The sequence below is a fragment of the Oreochromis aureus genome, linkage group 10 (assembly GCF_013358895.1).
Source record: "Oreochromis aureus strain Israel breed Guangdong linkage group 10, ZZ_aureus, whole genome shotgun sequence".
In the NCBI taxonomy this organism is placed as follows: domain Eukaryota; kingdom Metazoa; phylum Chordata; class Actinopteri; order Cichliformes; family Cichlidae; genus Oreochromis; species Oreochromis aureus.
In genome coordinates this window covers 34,844,330-34,871,301 of record NC_052951.1, presented here as the reverse complement: position 1 = coordinate 34,871,301, position 26,972 = coordinate 34,844,330, and the positions used below count along the sequence as shown (strand labels likewise).

The window sequence follows — 26,972 nt, the reverse complement described above, 5'->3', positions numbered from 1 at the left end:
TGATTGATTGATTGATTGATTGATTGATTGATTGATTGATTGGTTGATTGATTGATTGAGTTGTTCTCAGTACATCACTGGTCCGCAGGTGTATCAGTTTCCGGTTGAAGAGCCGTGAGCTTCTCCAGGATCTTTCTTGCGTACTAACAGTCCGAGTACTCACAGCTCGTCCCAGCCCTTCGATCAGAGCAGCTAGCCTTGTGGGGTTTTGAACAGCTGTAACCGCTTTCTTCATTTTCCAATAAGCCAGGGCTGAGCCAGCTCTGATCAGCAGGAACCCCGTTATATATCGATGTCCTCAATAGAGAGTCCCGCCAGGCACACGACACGCCACTTCTGCCACCCGTCCATCGTGTGTCAGGCAGGGAACGTCCCTGCAGGACACTCGGGCTCTCCCGAACCCAGGAGAGAGTGTCAATTGCATTATGTTACCAGTTGATCAAATCCATAATTCTTTAGGTTTTAGAGAACAAGACCGAGACAGAGAGGCTCTCTGGGGGTTGGAGTTAGACGAGACGAGACAAGGACATAGAAGCGAAGCAGGAAAGATAAGGGAGGGAGAGGGAGAGATGGGTCCGCCTCCTCCAAGAGCCAGAAGAGATGTTCAGATGCTCAGAGCCCCAACTCTACAAGTTTTGATCAACTTGTGCTTATAGGTTTGCAGACACCTTCAAGAGGAAGCCTGTGAATGAAACTATGATTCAATCTGTCAAATTCAATCTACTCACCTCCAATAACACTTGTTCTTCTGTCCACCACCTCTGTCACGTCTTCTGTGAGTCCTTGTAATGACCAGCTGGAGTGACAGAGCATCCTTGCAGGACAGAAAGGAAACTGCTGATGAGCACCAAAACAACTCTCTACTGCAAATAACTGCTGTGAACTCTTCCTGTGTCTGGCTCTGTGCTTATGTTTGTCTGAAAGCATAGCAAAGGTTGCCCCATGATCTCGGGTTGTTGCCCTCTGAGGTCTAAGTCATCACAGGTGGAAAGGACAAAGGTCCATCTTTGTGAAAAAAATGTCATTATTAAAGTTAGGGTCAGGTAATTCATCACTACATTTAAGTTATGTTTTAAGCAAGCAGCAATCTCTGGAGCTGAAATATGGAGCCAGCGCTGAAACTTACCCTTTGAACACACACACACACACACACACACACACACACACACACACACACACACACACACACACACACACACACACACACACACACACACACACACACACACTTGTGATCTAATTTATTGTGTAATATCCTTTGAGTCCAGTGCTGTGGTGAGAGCAGGACAACAGTTAAAGCTGAATAATCACTGAATGGAAAACTGTTTTATAATAACTTTGTTATTGTATTTGTTCTAATGTTCTGTTGACGATGATGATTTTTTATGTTCTCTAAATTTAAATGACGTCCACATGTTAAATGTTTGAGCCCAGGGAGGGATAAATATCACAGTAGCCTAAGGAGCTTGGAAAGAAAAGCGTCTGGACTTCTTTAAGAAGACGTTTCATCCAAGAACTTCTTCAGTTCTAGGGTCAAATTGTGGAGAGTCCCAGATTTAAGCCCTGTGGGTGTAACCCACCGAGAGGGTCATGGACCAACTATTGATCCTCTACCTAATCACCTGAGCCAAGGTGTGAAAGCGGGTGTGGGACCTAATCAGCCAGGGTTTCGGGTGAGCCCATTGTGAAACCTGGCCCCACCTTGTCATGTGAATTCCTGAGGTCAGATGGCCCAGGATGTGAGTGGGCGTTAAGGCGTCTGGGGAGGGAACTCAAAACTGGATTATAGATGGCAGACAGTTGGTGTCGTAAACCACTGCCTCTGTTCAAAGATGGTCGCTCACAGTGGACATAGATGGCCTCTTTCACTCCTCTTTCAAACCATCTGTCCTCTCTGTCCAAAATGTGAACATTGGCATCCTCGAAAGAGTGACCTTTGACCTTTAGATGCAGATGGACAGCTGAGTCTTGTCCTGTGGAGGTGGCTCTTCTATGTTGTGCCATGCGCTTGTGAAGTGGCTGTTTGGTCTCTCCAATGTAGAGGTCTGGGCATTCCTCGCTGCACTGTACAGCATACACCACGTTGTTCAGTCTGTGTTTTGGAGTTTTGTCTTTCGGGTGAACCAGTTTGTGTCTGAGTGTGTTGCTGGGTCTGAAGTACACTGGGATGTCGTGCTTGGAGAAAACTCTCCTGAGTTTCTCTGATACACCGGCTACATAGGGGATGACAACGTTGTTGCGTCTGTCTTTCTGATCAGAGATGCGAGGGCTGCCCATTTCTCACACTTGGTTACAAAGAGCAGAGGTAATCATAAGGTGCTGTTAAACACCATTAGTGACATTGTTACTCCTGCTCTACCTGTGGCTCCTATTTCGTCCAATGAGGACTGTGAACATTTTCTTTCCTTTCTGCTTGCAAAGATTAATAACATAGGAATGAATTTTTCTCATTCAGCACCTGTTATGTTGATCTCCACCCCATCTCGGCTCGTCATCTTGCAACTTATAGCGACTCTGGACAAACATAGTATTTGCGATAAGTTTCAGTCCGGCTTTCACAGAGCTCACTCCACAGAGACAGCTGTTCTTAGGGTCTGAAGTCACATTTTGATGAGTAATGATGCAGGAAGGTGCTCGGTCCTACTTATGTTGGACCTCACATTGGCTTTTGACACAGTTGATCAACACATCCTCCTCGAAAGGCTTAAACACTGGGTTGGTGTATCTGGAACTGCCTTGGAGTGGTTCTCCTCATACCTACATCACCAATCCTTTTCTGTGGTGGTCTCCGGTTTCAGGTCATCCTGTACCTCCCTTACTTGTGGTGTCCCTCAGGGTTCGGTTTTGGGGCCTTTATTGTTTTTAATGTATCTTCTCCCCCTCCAGCATATAATGGGCTCTTTTGAGGACATTTCTTATCACTGTTATGCTGATGATATTCAGTTGTACGTTTCTTTTAAGCCCCATGATTTATCTAAGCTTCAGCGTCTGAATGACCAGTAGCGGTTTTTGATATGGGTGAGACGGGCAGTTGCCTAGGGCGGCATCGTGATGGGGGGCGGCATCACGGGCATCGGCCAAAAAAAAAAAATTGCTCGTACTCATGCTGCCCCGACATCAGCCAGCGCATATTGGGAATGTCATAGCCACTGATCGGTTTTCTATCGCCCATTTGCTGTTTGCGAAGTGCGCCTGCTGCTTGCAGCACAGGGAGGAGAGGGCGGGGCGGCGGGGGATTCTCTGGCTGGCTGGAGCAGCGTCTAATAACCAACTCGCAAAATAAAACAAAATAAAAACAAACCAACAAACAAGAAAACAGCAGACATTATGACACAGACTTATAATTTGCACTGATGTTTTTTCGAAATTCTATACGCGAAAAGTGAGCGCGAGAGCCCTCGGTGCGCCTGCGCGCTGCTGAAGTCAAAGTAAACTTTATTGGCATCTCCGCTACATACAGTCCAGCATATAGAGAGACGAGACGACGAGGCTCCAGTTACAGCAGTGCAAATAAACAATCAATAAATATAAGAAGAGTAAGAAGAGGGAGTGTTCACCCAGGGCGCCAAACAGGCTAGGACCGCCACTGTGAATGATTGCTTAGATTCGATCAAATGTTGAATGGCTGCAAATTTCCTCCAACTCAACGAGGGGAAAACTGAAGTCCTCATATGTGCTCCGGACAGATTTGTATCCCAGATAGTGAAAGCCCTTGGTCCTCTCTGTGTATGTTAAATCCTCTATCAGGAATTTAGGTGTCACTTTTGACCCGACTCTCACATTCGATGTGAATTCTCTGGTTCGGTCTTGTTTTTATCATTTAAGAAATGTGGCTAAGCTAAGCCCTATTTTATCTCGCTCTGAGCTGAAGATAGCTATACATGCATTTATCTCGTCATGCTTGGACTATTGTAACTCACTGTTTATGTGTCTAAGCAAAGGTTCTCTGGATCGTCTGCAGGTTGTGCAAAACGCTGCAGCTAGGCTCTTCACTAAATCCTCTAAGTATTCACATGTGACACTGCTGCTATCTCAGTTGGCTTCCTATTGAAGTCCATTTTAAGATCCTGGTTTTAACTTCTAGAGCTTTACACGGTCTGGCACCTGCCTACATCTCTGATCTGCTACAGTCCTATGTCCCTAGCAGGTCCTTGAGGTCATCTGATCAGGGTTTACTTGCTATAAAACAGACTAAGAGGAGAACTAAGGGTGACAGAGCTTCTGCCACTGTGGCCCCGAGACTGTGGAACTGTCTCCCCCAAACCTTAAGAACTGTGGACTCGGTTGTTGTTTTTAAAAAACAACTTAAAACTCACCTTTTTAAAACTGCTTTGGATTAATTTTTGCCTGTTTTTATATTGTCTGTTTTACCTTTTATTATTTGTTATCTTATGTGCAGCACTTTGTGACTCTGTCTAGAAAGGTGCTATATAAAGAAAATTTTATTTATTATTTATGTATTCCCCACATTGAGCCGCTTAAGTCCACCTGATGAATCCCACCCAGACCCTGACTTTGTCACTTCCTGCCCAGGTGTGGACGCAGTCGCACTCGACCATGCAGGCAACAGAAAACACTGGTCTTTAAACATCCTCCTGCTGTTTCTCTGCTCATGGTCTGCATAACTGATTTAAGCAGAACGGAGTCATTAGAATGAAATTTACTCTGAAATAAAGTTTATTCCCATTTATTAATATTATTTTATCACATTCATAGTAGAAATTAAGTCAGAGACACTTTTTACTTTTACTGAAGTATTTTTAATTCACATATAAGAAAACAAAAAAAAAAACACACATTAATGCAAGACTGCAGTTCTCCTAGTGTCCACTCGAGGCAGCTGTCAGGAGAAATGTGGATTCATTGCCTCAGGTAGGCCGGAGCGGGGGCTCCTTCTCCAGCCGGGAGTATCTGGGCCACAGGCGTCTAAGGAGGGAGTGGGCTCTGCAGAAGTGATCAAAGTGTGTTTGGGGTATGATTGTCCTGTTGTCCCACCAGCAGAACCTCAGGTTTTCTCTCAGCTGATCAGGATCAAACCTCAGCACCTGAAACAGAAAAAGACAAACGTGAAACTGAAGCTCACAAATTAAGCTGTCAGAGTCAGACGTGATGATCCAGCACTCTGAGCTCGGAAGTTCATTCAAAGCCTTTCAGCGCTCACGCTGCAGTGGATGCAGCGGGAGCAGGCTGGAGGAGCCGCGTGGCTGATATCTCCTAAAAATGCTTCAGGTGTCTCTAAAGAGTGAGGAGGAGGAGGAGCGAAGGTACCTGTCTGTTCTCCACGTGCAGGGCGACGGCGACGTGATCCCACACATAAAACTCCGGGGGCCTCATCGGTCCCCAAGCGTCCATCTGGTTCTCGTCAGGTCCTCGGATCAACTCGTAGCTGAGAGGACGGACAGAGACACAGAGGTCAGGGGGCGCTTTTAGTCTCTCAGTGGAGGTCATTTCCACATTTACCTGTGTGAGTCTTACCTGTGTGTCTTACACATGGCCTCCGGTCTCCAGATGAAGCGTCCGTCTCTATAAGTGCAGACGGCGTCCGGGTCATCATCAGGGAGCAAAGGAAACCTTGAGAAGAACTGCTGATTGGCCGGGCTGTGGACCAGCACAGAGTACTGCACTTCCTGTTTGTACAGCGAGGTCTTGAACACCCTCATGATGGGCGGAGCTCCGGAGCAAAACTGGGGACGATAACAGGAGTTTCAGTTTTACTTCCAGAGAAAGAAAGAGTGACGCGGCACAGCGCACAGCGTGTTTCAGTCGACGCACACTTTGAGTCACAACAGCAGCTCGCTGTAAACGAAGGATGGAAGTGCCCTGTTGTTCAGTCTGATGTTCAGTGTTGTCAGGAAGGTTGTGATTACAGTTTATTTGAGTTTTAACTGAGAAAATAATCTTTTAACAATCTGCAGGTTTTGTCCGCGAGTATATTTGAACCATCATCAGCTGAGCGCCGTCTGTTCCGGTTGGACGGTCTGCTGATGTTTCTGTGGTGGTTACCACCTAAAAACGTATGATGCCTTTCCTATGGCCTGCTTTAACAACATGCTAACCTTATTTACAATCAATATTTACTGACTCCAGGATGTAAGCTGAACGAAAAAAGCATGTTCTTCAGTTTGTGACTAAGAATTTAATATTTATAGTGTTCAGTGTTTTAACATTATGGAGAAATATAAATATACATCATTCAGAAATGGTCCCAGGTTATTGTTTGCAGTTTTTTTACAGGACTGCTTGGATTTTTAAAATATCTAAATGATCCAGGATGCAGATATTTGAATACTAGATCCTGTTTCATGTTTCTGGTAAGACCGACCAGTGAAACTGTCAGGTTTCTGTCGTTAACAGTGTTTTAGATATTCATGTTCAAACTCTGCCTCTGAAAAGTGTTTGATATGAAGTTCACAGCCATCTCTGACTCTTTTATGGAGCTCACAGACGGTGATGTCAGACCTGAGCTCTGTGAATGCAAACAGTCATTTAAACGTAGGATTACCTGCTCGCTGTAGGCCGTCAGCACCTCCTCCAGAGGGAACCTGAAGCGGTATGAGCCCAGTCTTGACCTCCTCTTGAAGGCTGGAGAGGAGGCGAACTTCCAGAGGAAGCTCTCCTGCTCTGCAGCCTGCTCCTCCATCCGGTCCGGGTAGGTCTCCTCCAGGAGCCTCGTCTCGGCCGCTTGGATCTCCTCAGGTCCCACAGCCAGACTCCACCACACCAGGGAGAGATGGCGAGGATCCGAGGACCATCCACGAGGATCCTTGAAGCCTCTGTCCTTCCAGACCCCACGTAGCCCCCTGCGCTCTGTGTCATGTTTCAGGTGAGACACGTAGAACTCAGGTCGGGGGTATTCAGGGACGTCTTCTTTGTAGAGGTACTGGTTCTCCAAACCCTGACGCTCAGCTATACTTCTTAAATCATTCAGCCGCACATGCTGACCCTCTATGAAATGTTCGGTATAGTTTCGGCTGTTTGTCTGTGTCTGCATGATCATGGAGGGTGAGCTGGAGAGAAGTGGTCTGTGATATCTGACAGGACACACTTTTATTCAGACCCCACCCAGTCACACACACACACACACACACACACACAGCGTTCTGGTTTTGGTTCATTGACTGCATGCCTTGCCTGAAGTTTCAGTTTGATTCGTCTTCAGATGTTTGAGGTTTGTTTTCCGAGCTTCTTCGTGTTTGTTTGAATTCTGCTTCATCACCGATGACCTGCTGTCATGGTTTTGCTCAGTGAACTTAACCGACCTTACGTTTCCATAAAAGGCTTGTCTGGTGTATTTCCTCTGAGTTTAAGGAAACGGTGTGATGTCATGAGACAGGAAGTGCGGGTGCCAGACTGTTTCTGATGTCACTGTGGTTTCTTCCTCCTTCACTTACGTCCGGGCTGAGCAGAATTCGCTGAAGAAGGAAGCCCGATATGAGCCTGACGTTCGTGCCTGTGATGGAAACCATCAGGGTCGTTTTACCGAAACATGTTCACCTCTTTCTCCTTATTGAACTTGAACAGGTCATTTAGACCTGATCAAACGCTCTTCTTCTCTTTGTGTTCTCGTGTTTCTGTTTCATGATTAACGATTTTTTTATTAACACTCTTGCCAACAATAAAAAATGTTACAAAAACAAGCTGCACTCTGACCCCAGCGCTCATCAGAAGTGTTTGCTTGTAAAAACATGTCCATCCATCAAAGTCAGGTCACCTGCAGGCTGAGCAATATTCCAGACTTCTGAGGCATTCCCAGACCAGACCAGCAGGTTCTGGTCTCACTCGAGGTCTCCTGCCTGAGCTCGTGGACAGAAGTTCTTTGACGTCTAATGAAAGTCCTTCCTAAGGGGTCTCAGATCCGACCCTGAACTCCTGTGGCTCCTCCCACAGTTTTACCACTATTTCAACATTGATATACCGAGGTCACCAGACAGAAGCGCCCTGGATTCATGGTGATGATCACATCAACAGTAGATGTTACTGCACCATTATTTGTTTGTTTCTAACTGTTAGGCTTCAAACCTCGTAATGGCCATGCCTGGCCTTCTACTACTGTTTATATATAAAAACATTTTATTCACATTACATTTTAACATATTTGAATAATATCAATATTTAGCAGTAAATCAGAAATAAGAAACGGATATGTGTCAAGTATTTTGCAGGATTTAACATTTTTACCCCTGAAGTCAGCCAAAAAAACATTCATCTGTAGTGTAAGCTGTCAGATCACTGGTGTCAGCTGGTGTCCACCTGTATTTACTTTGGAGGAGTCAGTGAGTGAGTGAAACTCACTTCTGTCTGATGACAGTGATACTGAGACGAGCTGTTGAAAATATGCTGAACTTTCTGTCAATATGCACTGCTGTTAGCTTCTGTTAGCCTCTATTAGCTGCTGTTAGCTTCTGTTAGCCTCTGTTAGCTGCTGTTAGCTTCTGTTAGCTGCTGTTAGCTTCTGTTAGCCTCTATTAGCTGCTGTTACTGAAACTGTCTCTGAAGTGGATCTAACTATGTTTGATGTGAGGATGGAATCAAACTGTTTATCTGAGGCAAAGTGTGATTTTTAGGACAGTCGAGCCAAACTGTTGTTAGCTGTTGTTGTTTAGCTGGCTCTTTGCTAGCTGTCCGGAGTCATTCAGGGCTCATTAATAATTTCACTTCCTCAGTTTCATCTGGCAGCTGATTGGCTTAAATGGTCACCAATGACACGCTGTCAGTGCTGCATTGGGTCAGGTGAGAACTGGCGCATAGCTGTGTCTGTGGGAGGGGCTACACAGAGAAAATCACTGCTGATTGGCAGATGCAGCACTCGGATTGTGTCCACCATGTAAACGATCCTCCTGTCAGTAACGCTGTGCAGTGGTTGGTCTGCACGAAGGCAGAGGCGGGTCCTCACCAGCAGGTGAGACGTGGTGATGCTGGAGTCCTCATGGACACAGTTTTCCAAACTTGAGAAGGTTAATTTGTTCTGTCACCCACACATTCCTCTCATGTGACCAACATCTCTAAAGTTAGAAATATCCTGTCTCAGAGTGATGCTGAAAAACTAGTTCATGCATTTATTACTTCCAGGCTGGACTACTGTAATTCTTTATTATCAGGATGTCCTAAAAACTCGCTGAAAAGCCTTCAGCTGATCCAAAATGCTGCACTGAGAGTCCTGACAGGGACTAGAAAGAGAGAGCAGATTTCTCCTGTATTGGCTTCCCTTCATTGGCTCCTGTCCTTTTCAAACCCTCACAGACACACGTGTGTCTTGAATGATCTTCGTGAGATCGGCACTGTTGGGATTTTTTAAAAGGCTTTTGGATCGTTGCACAGAATATTCAAAGTTTAACGTTCGTAGTCGGCTACAAACAAACTGCATTTCCAAACCTGCTGACGTCAGGATGGGGGGGACTTCCCATGATGCATCATGGAAGCTAATCTGGGAGGTGACCTCCCCACTGAGGCCAGCAGGTGTCGCTGTGCTGGGCGTTCTGGTGCATTTATCGTACGCCACACTCCATCACCTGAGGGTAAACAGTGCAAACAACATTACAACATCACCCAGCACTCAGATGGTGTTCCTGATGGAGTAGACCTCCCCTTCTTTAGCCATGACCATCCTTGCCACGGCCTGCACCAGATCATAGACCTGCTGACCGTCCCAGTGGTCTGGGTTGTTGTTGAGGACGTGGTACCTGTAGCCCACTCTGAAAAGCAGCTCAGGTCCCGTCGCCCGGCGCTGTGTCTCGATGTCTGGAGCCGCTGGGTTAGCATAGGTGCAGAGGATCCTGGTGTACCTCCACACGTCCATCCCAAAGACCTCCTCCACCTGCCTCACGGCGGCTAGATCCTCCACGGTGGAGGACCCCACCCTGACGACCAGCAGGACAGCGTGGGGCCTCAGCATGTTTACACATGTGGAGATGTCCCTCTTCACGGCGTCGCTGGATGTTTCCGAGAGACCAGGAGTGTCGGCTACGGTCACCTGGTGGCCGAACACCCACTCGCTCTGCCAGCAGCACGATGACGTCCCTGAGGAGAGGACTCCACCAGTTTACTCTGAACATGCTCCCAGTTTGAGGCGTTTGGCCTCCATTTCTAAGCTAATGTTAGCCGTGCAGGGGAGCCAAAGAGCCTGGGGCTGAATCAGTCCACAGATGGGTTAGACTTACCTGAGGATGGACCGCCTGGACTGAAGGCAAGCCTTCCTAGGATGGCGTTCCCAGTGGAGCTCTTACCCACTCCAGGCCTCCCGACGAGAACCAGTCTGATGTCGGACACTGAGAGGAGAAAGTCTGCTGTTAAAACGAGATTTAAAGGATGCTTCTGGATCATTTTAAACTTGTTTCCCGTTTCTGTGGGTCTGAGATGAAACGACAGACGCTTTAAAGTCGTCATCGATATTCTTCATGATGTCACACAGCCCCTCCCTCACACTTTAAAGGAAGAGTGCAAAGTACCGAGGACGGCACGTCTTTGTATTGATTTCTACAGAAACTCAAAGATCGCTGTACCTCATACCTGTGTAACGCTGCAGGAGCGAGCGCTCCTCCTCCAGGGGGAGGCGCCAGCCCGGCCACAGGCATTTAACCAAGTTTGTAGCGTCTTCGAAATCATCGAAGTCCTCCTCGTCGTTTCTGGCTGTTACTTCGTCCGGCCAACAGAAGCTGAGGTTCTGTCTCAGGCGGTCAGCGTTAAACGTCAGCACCTGAAGGATCAACAGGATGTTTTTAAAGGAAATCTGCAAACGTCTGAACTCTGACGGTGCACCTGCAGGAGTGTTACGTTCAGGGACAGTCGGAAACTTTAAGGCTGAGAGAACACGTGTGAACCTGCATGATCACAACAAATAATCATATTCGAGGTCCTGCAGTCAAACATAAACCAGGCTCTCAAGCATGAAGCTCCAACAGCTGCAGTTCCTCTGACGCCCAGCAGAGGCAGCAGTGAATCTCCATAGAGGTTAAAACTTTACAGCAGAAACAAATATGTTTACAGCCTGATACACACACTGGGTTGGACTCTACAGATAATTTCCCCTCATAAAGACTGTTATGATGTTTTTATAACTCACCTGTTTAAATTGTACTAACCCTAAAGTCTACATTATTAAGGGCGTGGCCTCTTTGGCTGACAGGTGTATGGCACACAGACAGCAGTACCTGGTTACAGTTTCCACTCATCATGGGCATGAATGTTGGGGTATTTTTGTGCTTTTAATGATTTCTTTGAACTGTTGTTTTTCCAGGGCAGAATGATTGTACACCAGACATCTTTAGTGGCTTTAAATTTGAACTTATTTAGGATTTTATATAATCCACACAGGCACAAATGTATACAGCTGTGACTCAGGAGGTAGAGCAGACTATCGGTCAATCAGTGGGTAGCTTATTTGATCCCCAGCTACTCCAGTCTGTTTGTTGAAGTACTGAGCAAGATACTAAATCCCAAGTTGCCTCTCAGTGAGTGTGAATGTTAGACAAGGTGCTTAAGTATAGCAGTTTTATGAATGTGTGTGAATGAGGCCCACTAATATTTGGTTTAATGTCTCTCAGCAAGCTGCACCTCAACCAGAAGCTTTTGGTAGCTACCAACAAGCTTCTGGCATCATTCTGGTGTATGCTTCATGAATTCATTGAAACTGGCTGGTTTCCTGACACAGACCTGGCTCTTCAGCACAGTCCACAAAAATACTTCCTCCAAACCATCAACGTGTCATTTAGACCACGTTCCTACGAGAATGCTCAAAGAAGTCTTGCCATTAATTAATGCTTTAATCCTAAATATGATCAGGCATTACCTTGGCCTCCAGTAATGCTGTGAGGAACCTTGGAGTCATTTTTGACCAGGACATGTCCTTCAATGCACATATTAAACAAATATGTAAGACTGCTTTCTTCCATTTGCGCAACATCTCTAAAGTTAGAAATATCCTGTCTCAGAGTGACGCTGAAAAACTAGTTCATGCATTTATTACTTCCAGGCTGGACTACTGTAATTCTTTATTATCAGGATGTCCTAAAAACTCACTGAAAAGCCTTCAGCTGATCCAAAATGCTGCAGCAAGGGTACTGACAGGGACTAGAAAGAGAGAGCAGATTTCTCCTGTTTTGGCTTCCTTCATTGGCTTCCTGTTAAATCCAGAATTGAATTCAAAATCCTGCTCCTCACATACAAGGTCTTAAATAATCAGGCCCCATCTTATCTTAATGACCTTGTAGTACCATATCACCCTATTAGAGCACTTCGCTCTCGCTCTGCAGGCTTACTTGTTGTTCCTAGAGTATTTAAAAGTAGAATGGGAGGCAGAGCCTTCAGTTTTCAGGCCCCTCTTCTGTGGAACCAGCTTCCAGTTTGGATTCAGGAGACAGACACTATCTCTACTTTCAAGATTAGGCTTCAAACTTTCCTTTTTGCTAAAGCATATAGTTAGGGCTGGACCAGGTGACCCTGAATCCTCCCTTAGTTATGCTGCAATAGACGTAGGCTGCCGGGGATTCCCATGATGCATTGGGTGTTTCTTCTTCACTCACTATGTGTTAATAGACCTCTCTGCATCGAATCATACTTGTTATTAACCTCTGTCTCTCTCTGTTTTAAATGTGCTTTACAAATAAAATTGACTGGAAACTTCTGATACAGGTGTCTGTGTAATGCTCCTATACAGTCTATGCTTGCAGCTTCAATGACCAAGCTAGCAATGATTAATCTATGAGTAACCCTTTAATGATATGAAATATGAAAGAACATCATTTACAAATAGAAAATCACATGAAATGCTTTAGGTATCGGTAAAGAGTGATGAAGAGGAGCAATGAAGGTACCTGTCCGTTCGCCACATGCAGGGCAATGGCGACGTGATCCCAGACGTAAAATGGAGGTCGTGCAGGTAGTTCCTGAGCGTCCATCTGGTTTCCATCAGGTCTACAGATCAACTCATAACTGAGGGGAAGGATGAAGAGCACATCACTTACTCTTATAGTTTCTGTTCAGGAGGTTTAACAAGTGTTGCATAAACTGTTGAGGAGTTTTTCACACAGTCTCCATTTTCAGAGGCTCCGAGCATTGGACAGCTGACTGATGGTTCCCTTGTTCACGTGTAACCTGTTCCTGTGTTATTCCATAATAAGTGAAGCAGGTAAAAGCAGGTTTCAAGCACTGAACTTGTATTTGGTAAATGCTGACTGGAACTCTTGATATGAGGTTCAAAGAGACATGAGCCGCTGTTTTATTTTGAAAGTCCACGTCTTTTGTTTCCACAATTAGAGTCAGTTTCATAAGTTATTGGACGATAACATTGTTGTTGTTCTTCTGTACACCATCAGACTGACGTTTGGGCCTGACTTGCCAAAAGGTGAATTACCTCTTCAGTGGAGTCCTTTAACATGTTTACCTGTGTGAGTCTTACCTGTGTGTCCCACACATGGCCTCCGGTCTCCAGATGAAGCGTCCGTCTCTATAAGTGCAGACAGCGTCCGGGTCATCATCAGGGAGTAAAGGAAACCTTGAGAAGAGCAGCTGATTGGCCGGGCTGTGGACCAGCACAGAGTACTGCACTTCCTGTTTGAACAGCGAGGTCTTGAACACCCTCATGATGGGCGGAGCTCCGGAGCAAAACTGGGGACGATAACAGGAGTTTCAGTGGGAGAGCGACGAGCTATAATCACTCCATTAGCTAAGAGACACAGACAGCTACTCTCCAACATAACTTAATGCTACATGTCCAAAAGTTGAATCTGTTCATCTGGACGTAGCGTTTTGTGGGAGAAACGTTTCGTCACTCATCCAAGTGACTTCTTCAGTCTCTCTTCAGTTAATGCTACATGTGCTGAGTTTGTAAACTATCACTGGAGAAGTTGCAAATATCTGTAAAACAGGAAGCTGGTGTGACAGTTGTGCCTCTCTTAGAGGGTCCAGTGTTTTTGGGTTTCTTTGCCAAGCGTCTGGGCACCAAGCACTCAGCGAAAGCTCAATAGCCTGGAAAGGTGCTAACCGCTAGGCTAACTAGCAACAAGATGCCTTCCCTCTCCACAGATGACTACCACAGCCTCCTGCAGAAGATTGCAGTACTGGAGACAAAAATTCATCGCTTAGAAGTAAACGTGGAGGTAAATGGACTGTGTGGAAATGAAACAACCTTGCCTTTGATTCAAAACAATGGCGATGAGCAAGCTAATACACAGCTAAGGAGCACAGATAACATGACCAAGAAAGTAGACTCTGTGCATTATTATAAATCCTCAAGCGATAATCCCCCCTTGGACTGTCTTGGTGCAAAACCAAGACATAAATCATGTCTCCTGGAAGGGGGAGGACATATCACAGGCAGAGCACAGCGAGCTGAAATCTCTGAAACCGACTGGCCTTCACTTCCTACGAGACAGAGAAGCTCTTCTACCCCTGTATACGGGAGGAAACAGGACTGGACAACCGTGAATAGGAAGGTTAACAACAAACCTCCAAAACAACTGAATGTGAAACTGCAGAACAGATTTGCTCCACTATCAAAGGACCCTGGATCTATATTGGACAACATCCATCTAAAAGTAGCGAAGTAAGGTCTGAAAATCTGTTGAGAAGTAAAAGGCCACAGGGAAAGCTAAAGGCTAGGCCTGAAACTCTGATTGTAGGTGACTCTGCCGTAAAGGATGTACAAAGGATGTGCAGTAAAAACACTAAAGTCCTCTGCTTTCCTAAGGATATGGTCAACAACCTGAAGGAGAGAATTCTTCAAATTGCAGATGAATATCCAACCGTGACAAACATTGTTCTGCATACAGGGTCAAACGATGTGTCCAAACAACAGTCGGAGGTTCTGAAACGGGACTTTACTGGATTATTAAACACTGTAAACTCTCTGAATGCAGCTGTATTCATCAGTGGACCTGTACCGCCCGTCAGAGGAGGAGATGAGAGATTCAGCAGGTTGTTTGCACTGAATAAATGGCTCATATCAGCATGTACTGACCACTCAGTGCATTTTATCAACAACTTTAATATTTTTTGGGAACGCAGGCATCTGTTTAAAGCAAATGATAAGATAAGATAAGATAAGATAAGATAAGATAAGATAAGATAAGATAAGATAAGATAAGATAACCTTTATTAGTCCCACACGTGGGAAATTTGTTTTGTCACAGCAGGAAGTGGACAGTGCAAAAGTTATGAAGCAAAAATTAGAATAAGATAAAATAAAATATACAATGAGATAAAAATAGAGTACAAATGCTATTTACAACTGAGTAAAAATACAACGATGCCAGAAAAGATTATTGCACATGTGTGGATGTGTGTGTTTGATCGGTTAAAGTCTTTGTTGTGGAGTCTGACAGCAGTGGGGAGGAAAGACCTGCGAAATCTCTCCGTCCCACACCGTGGGTGCCGCAGCCACTGAAGGAGCTGCTCAGTGCTGTCAGAGTCTCCTGCATGGGGTGGGAGATGTTGTCCAACAGGGATGACAGCTTAGCCGCCATTCTCCTGTCACTCACCACCTCCACTGGGTCCAGGGGGCATCCTAGAACAGAGCTGGGCCTTCGGATCAGCAGGGATTAAATGGATTTAACTTTAACAAGTCTGGGGTGAAACTGTTCACCTCCAACTTGTTTCATCCATCTGTGCTTGGTGCCAAGGCTGAGATAAACGAGGAGTTATGTCATAAAGAGGAACAAACAGTACTCCGAGAACAGACAAAGCCCAGCAGAAACCTTGAGGAGGAGCTCCATCTGCCCCCACCCGGGAAGAGCCTCAGAAAGGAGAGATGTCTGAGGCAAGAAGAGGGGTCCCTACTCGCCTCCAACTCTCTCAACAACACCAACGACCAGGACCAGGGACCACGACCTTCCCCAGTCCCCCAAACCCCTGACAGGCCATCACCCTCCTCCCCCTCCCTTTCTCCCTCCTCCCCACACCTGAAATTCACTGAGGAGATGATGGAGCGGGTCAATGCTGGGCTCAGATCTACCCCCCGGCCCAGTCCCTCTTTGTCCCCCATAAACCCCCCACCAGAGCAGCCAAAGGTTCGCCATCGAGCCCCGCCCTCAACAGAGCAATCAAAGTTACACTGCGCAACCTCGCCCCCCTTAGTTCCTCCTTACCACCTTCATGCCCTGTCTCCGCAGTCTGATGTGTGATGTGTGGAGGGTCCGGGCTGTGAGGATTATGGCAGTGGTGACTTTTCCCAGGAGAAGCTGGGACCCTGTTTATTAGAAGGTTTTAAAATTTCTGTACTTTTAGGTGACAGAAGGAGACATGTGGCCTGGTCAAAACACAGAGAGCTGCACTCTAAAAGATCTTTAAATATAGTAAACATACCTTGTGTGCCACAGACTGCTCCCAAACACGAGGGGGCAAATAATACCTCTAAAACGCTTAAGTTGGCTTTATTAAACGTTAGATCTTTAGCTGGGAAAACATTTTTAATTAATGATTTAATCACCGAGCACAGCCTTGATTTTATGTTTTTAACTGAAACTTGGTTGGACCAAAGTAACAGTGGAGCTGTTCTCATCGAGACGACCCCTCCTAACTACAGTTTTATCAGTGAGGCCAGGGTGAGCAGGAGAGGAGGAGGGGTTGCTGTCTTATTTAATGAATCATTTCAATGTAAGCAGTTATCTCCTGGAAGTTTTCAGTCTTTTGAATATGTGGCGTTACAGCTGAAGGCCCCATCCAAAGTTGTGTTTCTTAATGTTTACAGGCCTCCCAAATACTGCACAGACTTTTTTAATGAGCTCAGTGAACTGCTGTCTGTGATCTGTGTTGATTTCGACTGTGTAATTATTGTTGGGGATTTTAACATCCATGTGGACAACCCTCAGGACAAAGGGACTAAAGACCTGAGTAACACTCTGGGCAACTTTGGGCTGACTCAGCATGTAACAGAGGCCACACATAATAGAGGACACACTCTTGACCTACTGATCTCCAAGGGCCTGAGCATTTCAAAGGTTACTGTGTCTGATGTGGGCCTGTCTGATCATTACTGTGTTTTCTTTGAAAGTAAAATCTCAGCCCACACAAATATATCAACAGCAGTGATCACAAAACGGTGTATAACTGAACACAGTAGTGAGATCTTTAACCAGGTCTTCCCATTAACACCTGACCCGTCCAGAGGTTCAGTCAATGAGCTCGTCAATAGCTTCAATGCTAAAATGTTAAATGTAATGGACACTATTGCTCCCATTAAGGTGAAGGTTATCTCTGAAAGGAAGAAGTCTACATGGAGAAACTCCACACTGGTGAAAAATGAAAAAAGAGAGTGTAGGAAAGCTGAGCGCAGATGGAGAAAAACAAACCTCCAGGTTCATTATGACATCTATAAAGAGAAACTTCACAATTATAACTTACAACTGAGGAGTGCAAGGAGGTCCTACTTCTCTGACATCATCACCAAAAACAGTCATAACGCTCGGGTCTTATTTTTCTACAGTTGACAGGCTAACAAACCCTCCTGTGTCAGTGGCAGCTGAACTTCAGACCTGGGCATCAGTTCCCTCATCTGCAAATGGTTACTGGACTTCCTGATCAACCGGCCCAAACATGTCCCTCTAGATAACCGCTGCTCACCAACAATCACAATGAACACCGGTGTACCACAAGGCTGTGTGATGAGCCCTTTCCTCTACTCCCTCTTCACCCACGACTGCAGACCTGCTGATGGTTCCAGCACCATAATTAAGTTTGCAGATGACACCACGGTGATTGGCCTCATCAGCGACAACGATGAGACCGCCTACAGGGAGGAGGTGGATCGTCTGGCTGAGTGGTGCCACACAAACAACCTGCTGCTTAACACTGAGAAGACCAAGGAGCTCATCGTGGACTACAGGAGGAATGCTGACCCACATCCACCCATCCACATTAAGGGGACGGCTGTGGAGCCTGTGAGCAGCTTCAAGTTCCTGGGAGTCCACATCTCCGAGGATCTCAGCTGGACGACCAACTGCTCCAAGCTGGTCAAGAAGGCTCACCAGCGCCTCTTCTTCTTGAGGACTCTGAGGAAGAACCACCTGTCCTCAGACATCCTGGTGAACTTCTACCGCTGCACCATCGAGAGCATCCTGACCAACTGTATAACAGTCTGGTACGGGAACTGCTCTGCCTCGGACCGGAAGGCGTTGCAGAGGGTTGTGAAAACTGCCCAGCGCATCGCCGGAGCACCACTTCCTGCCATAAAGGACATCTACAGGAAGCGGTGTCTGATGATTTTCCCAGCCCTTTTCAAAGTCACCCAGCACATGGACTCTTCACCCTCCTGCCCTCTGGGAGGCGCTACAGGAACCTCTGGACCAAATTCTTCACAGACAAAATCCAAAAGATTAGACAAGCAATTGGTACATCAACAGCAGATTCAGGAAATGTACTGTGTCAAACGAAAAACTGTTTAAACACCATGAAACAGTTTCACCCTATTAACAGCAAAGACCTGGAGGACATCTTAGGTCAACTGAACTCCTCCTCTTGCTGTTTAGATGTCCTGCCAACAAGTTTTTTCAAAAAGGTCTCAAAGACTTTGGAGTCAGACCTGTTACAGATCGTCAACTTTTCTCTAATATCAGGTGTGTTTCCAGAATCACTAAAAACTGCTGTAATAAAACCTCTACTGAAAAAGGACAATCTTGACAAGACACAAATGAATAACTACAGGCCGATCTCAAACCTCCCATTTTTAAGTAAGATTATTGAAAAAGCAGTTTCTCAACAGCTCAATTACTTCTTAAAACAGAATAACTGCTATGATGCCTTCCAGTCAGGCTTTAGACAGAACCACAGCACTGAAACCGCTCTGACCAAAGTGTTTAATGACATATGTCTGAATACAGACAGTGGAAAAATGTCAGTCTTAGTTTTACTGGATCTCAGTGCAGCATTTGACACAGTTGACCACAACATATTACTCAAACGACTGGAGAGCTGGGCAGGTCTTTCAGGAACTGTACTAAACTGGTTCAAAACATACTTAGAAAACAGGAAATACTTTGTGTCAATAGGCAACTTCACATCTGAGCAGACAAGTATCACATGTGGAGTTCCCCAAGGTTCCATCTTGGGACCCCTTCTGTTTAACATTTACATGCTCCCACTGGCACAGATTATAAAGAACAACAAAATAAACTATCATAGCTACGCAGATGACACACAAATATATATCACAATGTCACCAGGAGACCGAGGCCCTGTACAGGCTCTTGGTAAATGCATTGAGGAAATTAATGACTGGCTGTGCCACAATTTTCTCCAGCTAAACAAACACAAAACTGAGGTAATAGTCTTTGGTGCAAAAGAAAAACGATTACAGGTCACCAGAGAACTTCAATCTATACACCTAAAAACCACAAACCAGGCGAGAAATTTGGGTGTAGTGATGGATGCAGACCTAAACTTAGAAAAACACATTAAGACAATAACAAAATCAGCTTACTATCACCTCAAGAATATTTCAAGGATAAAAGATCTGGGGTAACGAGTCTCAGGTGAGGGAGGGGTACAGTCCTGCAGGCTTGCTTCATATTTGAATACATGCGATCCAATGTGTTCTGCCCCCTGGTGGAGCACTGTATGTACTATTCCACCATTACTGCTCCCACACCACAAAGAACTCCCACTAACAACAGGATTAAACAAACGGATCAAAGAAACATATGAACAACAGGAGCCTCGGAGAAGTTACAGAGCTGACATCTGAACAAACCACAAGGCTTCTGGAACAGCGTCCTTTGGACAGGCGAGACCAAAGCGGAGCACAGAGCAGCACGTTGGAGCAAACAAACACTATGAACTCGTCTGTACACCACAGTGTTCAGAGTCAGGTGAGGACGTCCGTCCCACAGTTACCGCTGGGACCAAACTGGGTCATCAGCAGATCCCAGCTCAGCAGCATGAATGAAACCTCAACGAGCTGAAGCAACGCAGTGAAGGAGAGTGGGCCAAGGGTCCTCCACAGTGGGAGACGCACACACAGGAGTGTGCTGCTTCTTACTTTTAAATAAATAATACCATGCCGTGTGCTGTTGTTGATCTGAGGTTGCTTTGACGTCATTTTCAGACCTGCTGCATTCCTGTTATATCTGGATATGTAGACCTGAGAAAGGCCGTACTTTATCATTACCATGACTGCAGTTATTCTGCTTACGTGTCAGACTTTTAATGTTTCCTTTGTTATGGATCTGAGCTCAGACTGTTGGGCCCGTGTGCTGACAGACAGAGGAGTACCTGCTCGCTGTAGGTGGTCAGCACCTCCTGCAGGGGGAAGGTGAAGCGGTACGAGCCCAGCCTGGACTTCTCGCTGAAGGCCGGAGAGGAGGCGAACCTCCACAGGAAGCTGTGCTGCCTCGCGGCCTGCTCCTCTGTCCGGTTTGGGTAGGTCTCCTCTAGGAGCCTCGTCTCGGCCTCCTGGATCTCCTCGGGTCCCACAGCCAGACTCCACCACACCAGGACCCGACTGTGAGGATCCCTGAAGCCCTCGTCCACCCTGATGCAACATAAGCCCCGTCGCTCCGTGTCGTGTTTGACACGGCTCACGTGGAACTCGGGTCGGGGGAACGGAGGGATGTCTTCAGTGAAGACGTACTGGTTCTCCAACCCATACCTTTGAACTTCCTGTTTCAGGTGATTCAGCCTGGAGTGCTTATAGTACAGGAAGTGCTCTAAATGTCCTCTCCTGTTTCTCTGTGTCTGCATGATCACAGGTGAGACATCACAGGTCCATCATCAGAGGGTCTCTGTGGTGGAGCTCGCTGTTCCTGCAGACGCCCACGTCTGTCTCTCTGCTCCAACGAACGCTGCGAAGCACAAAGAGTCATCATCAGCGTCAAACTGAGGATTAGACGAGTCTGAGAAGCTCCACTGACTCAAAACTCAGCAGCTGGACTGACAGTCGCACCTCTGTGGTGGTTTGGAGTACTGCAAAGTCATTTCCTGCCTGGGTGCAGTTTCTCCTACTCTCAGTGATCTCGCTCCTAACAGGTGCTTCTGTGTGTTTGTACGCACAACATTCTCACTTCCTGTCTGGTTGTGACTTCCTTGTTGATGTCTTTGAGCCTTTTTCAGTCTCCGTGTCCCTGTAGTGACTCTGTCTCTCCTTCTGGCCTCATCTCTTTTTGCTTTTATCATCGTTGTTCTGCTCTTTTCCATCATGCTGAGTCTCTGCGTGGACTGTGTGTTGCTGGTGTTTTGTGTGTCCATGTTTGCTCTTTTTGTTCCTCATTTCTGTCCTTTCACACACGTTTGTGTCTCTGTTTATTCTCAGTTACTCTTTGTGTTGTTGTGTTCAGTGTTTGTTCTTTGCAGTGAATCTGTCGTGATTGTTAAGTACACACAGTTTCTATCATAAACACATTTTCTGTGTGAGTTACCTCCATGAAGCACAGCAGCAGGGCAGCCCTGCCCCTTCAGTCCTCCGGTAGGTGGCGTGTTGGTGCCACAGCCGGCATGAGTCACGGTCGACGTGTTTTCCTGCTGTTCTTTCAGAGTTTCAGCGGATCCACGGAGTCAGCCCTGCGAGTCCGGCTCGGTTTAAAATCCTCTCAGCGGCTCCCGGACACACGGCACATGCGCAGTAAACTTCCTGCAGCTGTCACAGCTGGAGTGTGACAGCTCGGTGCTGCTCACAGGTCCGGCTGTCACCTGGAGACTCCACGGTGCCGTGTCAGCTGCACCTGTGGGCGTGGCCGGACACGCCTGCAATATGAACTCTGGTCCTAAACAGGCAGATAACAGCTGATGGCGCCGAGGAAACATGCTGTCACGTGACTATCCCCCCCTTTGAGGCGCCCCTGCCGGCAGAGGCAGGCACCACACACACACACACACACAAATGTGAAATTACAAAACGTGTAATAAAAATGTGAATGCATCGTGGTCAAATGACGTCACATACTAGACACCTGTAGCAGTGAGCGATCAGCTGTTCCCATCACGTGCTGTCACAGTGACGCCACAGTTACAGTGTCTGCTGTGTGATGTCATCTAACTGTGCTTTGTTTAATAAAGATTTAAAGCACTGCCACTGTTTTTACACGCTTTAGGTTAAAGACTTTTATTTTGAAAGATGTGATCAACGGAAGTTATTAAAGTTGTCAGCAGACGAGCCCTGCCACTTCCGGTTAGATCAATCATTAAACTAAGTAATTACCATGTATGAAGTGTGTGTGACGTTAAAACGGTGAGAGGAGCTTTAGGTGAGGCGTGGAGCTGGAAAACTCTTTGTCCGGTTTAAAGCTCGTTTCCGGTCCCAGCTGCCGTCAGCCACGTCAGAGGACTACACCTGTTCAGGTAAGACAGCCTCAGAACTCTGTTTATAACTGTCAAAGTTTAAAACTGACCTCCTCTGTCTGTGGGTGAAACTCTGCTTGGATCAGCGTTCATGCAGCACACCAGACTCCGTTTAAAAAACGTCACGTTTTAAAATCCACACTCGGTAACACTGATCAATGCTGGCTCCGTGGACTCGGGTGTTTCTCTGCAGACCAGACTCCGTTTAAAAAACGTGACATTTTACGGTACCTGAACCAGTGGCAGAGACTAATGCTGGCTTCCTGACGGCTCGTGAGGCCGATGACCTTCTCTACAGTTCTGTATACACACTGCACCAAACTCCATTTAAATTCTTCACATTTCTAATACCTGCCTCAGTAACACAGGCTGATATTTGCCTGTGGACACAAACAGGGCACCAAACCACTGAAATATCTTTTGAAGTTAACTGATGTTGTAGCACCACAGTGCAAAAATCCCTCGTTGGAAGTAATCATCCTTATTGATTCGTTTTTTTATTCCAAAATGTGTCACAGATTTAAAAATGTCACAGAGTAAAACAACAAACTAAGGAGCAATAGAAACGAATCATAAAGACGAGCTTGTTTCCATCCTCTGCAGGTGGTGTTAGTCTCACCTGTCTGAGGCTCGAAGCTCTCCTCTCTCCAGGATGCTCCAGGGGCCGTACGGCGACCCGGACCAGGGCCGGCTTCTCATCCGGCTGCCCTTCAAGATCTTCACCGTGGCGACGGTTCTGCTGCCGGTGACCGGCTTCATCGCCTGCATCATCGTCTCCCTCATCTACCACTATGAGGACACGACGCACGCACACTGTAAGGTAAATGTGGAAGCACGCAGACGCCAGCAGGAAACACGTTTATCTGCACAGGCGTTAAAGAAGATCACTCAAAGTGTCTTTTATTTTGAAATTAGAAGCAGTCAAATGTTCTAAATGTTCTTCATGAAACAGACAAAATGATGTCAGCAGACTCTGAGCGGACTGATGTCACTTCCACCTGGCGAGGGTCGTGACCTTTGTGTCACCTTTGAATCGTAGTGTGGTGTTTGGTTTTAGTCGTCTCTTTAACCGGCAGCGTTTATGTTTGACCTTTAAGTCAGTTTGATTTGCACAGCGTCCAATCACAGCAACAGTCGCCTCAGCGCTTTAAATCATCAGGACGTACAATAAGACAAAGAAGGCCGAGGAAACCCAACAATCATAATCTCATCGTACATCTGTATAGTGATAATAAAGGCATTCTATTCTATTCTATATGATTCCCTATGAGCAAGCACTTTGGCGACAGTGGGAAGGAAAAACTCCCTTTTAACAGGAAGAAACCTCCAACAGTACCAGGCTCAGGGAGGGGCGGGGCCTGTCAAGGAAATCTGGGGTTGAAACGCGTGTTAAACATTCAGCACTTCCTGTTTTTAACGGCGTGCTGTAGCAGGAGAGGCGTTCAGGGCAGAGTGACTTTCAGAGTTTCTTCTTCCAGGTATCCAACTACCTCCCGTCCATCAGCTCCTCCGTCGCCCGCGTGCCAGAGCGCTACATTTGGCGTGTCTGCATCGGGCTGCACTCGGCGCCACGGTACCTGATGTCCTTCGCGTACTTCAGCTTCTACCGTGGGCGCTTTAGCGGTCGGGAGCGGGAGCGGCTGCTGAGCGGGCTGGCGCTCCTCTGCAGCCTCGCAGAGAACACCGGCCTGCTGCTGCTCACATACGTGTCGTCCAAAGAAAACCACCGTGAGTACGCGGCGGTCAGCTGACCGTGAGCTTCAGACGTCTGTAATCTGAAACGTCGATGACTGTCTGTCTCCGCAGGTTACCATGACAATGGGTTCAGAGTGTTCACAGGGAGCTCGCTGGTGCACATGCTCATTACATGCCGGCTGTGGTACGTGATCAAGAGAAGCTTCGAGAGCGCAGAGGTAACTCGACCTCCGTCGGTTTCTGTGCAAACATCTGGTTTGCACATGTGCAGAAGGACTGAAGACTATGGAAAACCTCACACAGCTGTGCATCCGTCACACCGACGATTAAATCTGTGAAAGTTGTAGGAGTAACGTTACAAACACGTCACTTTAAGTTCATCGCTCTCCTTTTATTATTTTATTGTAAATGATCTGCAGGGCTGTTAATCCCACGCTGTGTCCTTCTCAGGAGGACGTATCCTATCGTCGGAAGCTGCGTCTCTTCGTTTTAAACGCCACCTGTTGTTTGGCTTCCTACTTACTCTACAAACGCCACAACGACCGCTGTGAACCTGGAGGTAAGTCCTGCTCTGACTCGCCTGGGTCACGTTGATAACCGGGTTCAGAGGGACTTCTGTCTGGAGGACGGTGCTGGTTCCAGTCTTTGAGAAGGGGGACCAGAGGGAGCACAGTCCTCAGCCTCCCTGAGAACATCTATTTCAGACCTGGCTGCTCTGCGTGTTAGTTTGGGGTTTGTTAGGATTACAGGAGGCCTTTGCTGGGTTCCTCAGGGTGTCCTGTGGGTGGTGCATCAGCAGTATGGGGTATCAGGACAGTTGACGCGTGCTCCTGGTACAACAGCAGCGAGTGCTTGCTTCGTATTCCTGGTGTGTTGGACTCTGGGCTGCTGTTTGTCACCTGTTACTTTCATCATTCTTATGGACACAATTTCTAGGCACAGCCAGGACTGGAAGATCTCAGCGTCTCTGCCTGTTTGCAGATTATCAGGCTGTGAACCGAAGTTTGCATTTGATTGTGAAGCAGTGGAAACGAGAATCAGCACCTCCGAGTCTGAGCCCATTGGTGGAGAGCCTGTTCTGGTTTGGGGAGTATCTCGGAGGAGAAACTGTCTCCGTATGTTCTTGTATTCAGGTGAAGAAAGAGCTGAGTGTGAAAGTAAAGCTGTGACATTCAGCCTATGTGCTCACACTCACCTGTGACCCCGAGCTCTGGGTGATGAGTCACTGCTCTTCCACACTGAAAGGTGCGAGTTAAGCTGGGCGCACACTGTGTGTGGTGTTATTCAGCTCCTGCTCAAACTGTATGACTGACTCGCAGGGGTTAGAAGGTCATAGGTCACGATGCTCTGATGCGGCCTGAGTGCTCACACTGTGCGTCCATAACAGGAAGCTTATAACACAAAATCTGTCTCTCCCTCTCTTTCACTCACTCACACACACACACACACACACACACACACACACACACACACACACACACACACACACACACACACACACACACACACACACAGCACCACCACCATCAACTTTGCTAAATTGCTAATGAAAAACATTGACCAGGCCATCCAACTCTTTCCACGGTCGTTGTGGTCGTGATAATTTTGTGAGGCCACATGGAAAAGACTCAGATGAGCCAAAGTTCTACAAGCTGTGGCTCCATCGCTCGTGTCCAGATCACACGCCGCACCGCTGTGCTGCTCCTTCTGTTCGCTTCCATTTCTGTGTTTGTGCGTGCGCAGTGTGAGAGGCTGCGGTGACGCCCTCACGACGGCCGACAGGATTTCAAACAGGTTTGATTTTCTTACGACCAAGCGATTGATAATCGGGAGCTGTTAATCGCTTCTCGTTACCCCACGTATACTACACGATGCACGACACACGATGAAGGCCAAACTCGGGCCGATCCCCAAAACAGTCGCACGACTGAAAAATCGGCTCAAAATGGGCCAAAAATCGCTCAGTGCATGCCCAGCATTAGGTAGCTCAGATGTTCCATTATGATGCTTAATGGTGCCTCCTGGAGGAGGTGTTTTGAACATCTCCTACCAGAGGGAGGTCGTGAATCAGACCCAAAACAATCTGGAGATCGAGTCTTTCAGCTGGCTCCAGTTTTCCAACCAGAAGAGTTGCAGACGGTAACCATGGAGACGGACTCTGGTCTCTGCTGAGACTGCTGCAGCCGAGCAGGTGTTTGGTTGGTTCAGTCGTTTGTTGTTTGTGGATGCGTTGTCCAGCCTGGCCCAAACTTCTCACTGATAGCAGTCTCAGCCTGAGCACAGTGTAGACATCACCGTCTAAACTGATGTGGCAACAGGAAGTGCCATGACTTACACTCTGATGCAGCACTGCAGACCGGAGACGGTGTGAAAGCTGTGATTCTTCATCGCTGCTGTAACTCAGATACACTGACCTGTCTGCTCTGTCTCTCCAGTCTACACCTTGTTCGCCTTCATCGAGTACCTGATGGTCTTCTCCAACATCGCCTTCCACTTTACGGCTTTCTGGGACTTTGGCAGCAAAGAGCTGATCGTGGCCACGCCGCTGATACGACCCTGAGCTCCGCCCACAGAGACAGAGTTCTTCTTCTACTGTTGCTTTTAAACACCTGGGTTTACAGTCTGAACTGTGTCAGTGCAGTGAGGCCTGCGTCCATCTTCTATTTGTAAGCTGCGGGAGCGTTTTTAATGCAGTTATCTGTACAATCATACGGCTGCTGTGCGGTTAGTGTACTACCAGAAGATGTCTGAGCAAAACAAATAAAACCTTGTTAAAACTGAAAATAAAATCAAAGTTTGTTAAATGTTATATTACAAATGTTATAGCTGGGAGTCATCGTCCTGTTACGTGAGCTTTTAAAACCTTTTTTAAATGTTTCTTACATATTATTCAATTTTTCTGTGTTTACAGAGTTTTTTAATCCGTCACTGTGACACACGCTTTAAATGTCTGTCTCTGTTTCTCTGATAAATTCATGTTCTGCTCCTTAATAAAACCAAAACACTGAACTGTTGGT

General features: G+C 46.7%; 3 protein-coding genes across 7 annotated transcripts; 1 reads left to right on the top strand and 2 right to left on the bottom strand.

The window, feature by feature from the left end:
• Positions 1-4,737: 4,737 nt before the first annotated feature.
• LOC116324807 lies at positions 4,738-9,047 on the bottom strand. Its single transcript, XM_031745558.2, has 4 exons — positions 6,503-9,047; positions 5,476-5,684; positions 5,269-5,386; positions 4,738-5,045 (listed from the first exon to the last, which is right to left on the bottom strand). Exons 1-4 carry the CDS (start codon positions 6,995-6,997, stop codon positions 4,869-4,871), a joined length of 999 nt encoding a protein of 332 aa, XP_031601418.2. The 5' UTR covers positions 6,998-9,047; the 3' UTR covers positions 4,738-4,868.
• An 86-nt stretch (positions 9,048-9,133) lies between these two features.
• On the bottom strand, positions 9,134-20,694 carry LOC116324805. Its single transcript, XM_031745554.2, has 6 exons — positions 20,200-20,694; positions 13,394-13,602; positions 12,810-12,927; positions 10,507-10,693; positions 10,158-10,265; positions 9,134-10,017 (listed from the first exon to the last, which is right to left on the bottom strand). The coding sequence occupies exons 1-6, from the start codon at positions 20,665-20,667 to the stop codon at positions 9,554-9,556; spliced, it is 1,554 nt and encodes a 517-aa protein (XP_031601414.2). The 5' UTR covers positions 20,668-20,694; the 3' UTR covers positions 9,134-9,553.
• A 1,429-nt stretch (positions 20,695-22,123) lies between these two features.
• LOC116324808 (post-GPI attachment to proteins factor 2-like) lies at positions 22,124-26,964 on the top strand. 5 transcript variants are annotated; one of them, XR_005614521.1, is made up of 6 exons: positions 22,124-22,260; positions 22,864-23,080; positions 23,739-23,988; positions 24,067-24,289; positions 24,406-24,514; positions 26,391-26,527. XR_005614521.1 is itself a non-coding variant. In XM_031745559.2 (6 exons), the coding sequence occupies exons 2-6, from the start codon at positions 22,913-22,915 to the stop codon at positions 26,513-26,515; spliced, it is 759 nt and encodes a 252-aa protein (XP_031601419.2). In that variant the 5' UTR covers positions 22,124-22,260; positions 22,864-22,912; the 3' UTR covers positions 26,516-26,964. The 5 variants fall into 5 exon arrangements, 4 of the variants coding, with proteins under 4 accessions (XP_031601419.2, XP_039473903.1, XP_039473904.1 ...); XM_031745559.2 differs by having other exon boundaries at positions 24,067-24,173; positions 26,391-26,964; XM_031745560.2 differs by having other exon boundaries at positions 22,126-22,260; positions 22,912-23,080; positions 24,067-24,173; positions 26,391-26,964.
• The last annotated feature ends 8 nt before the right edge of the window (positions 26,965-26,972 follow it).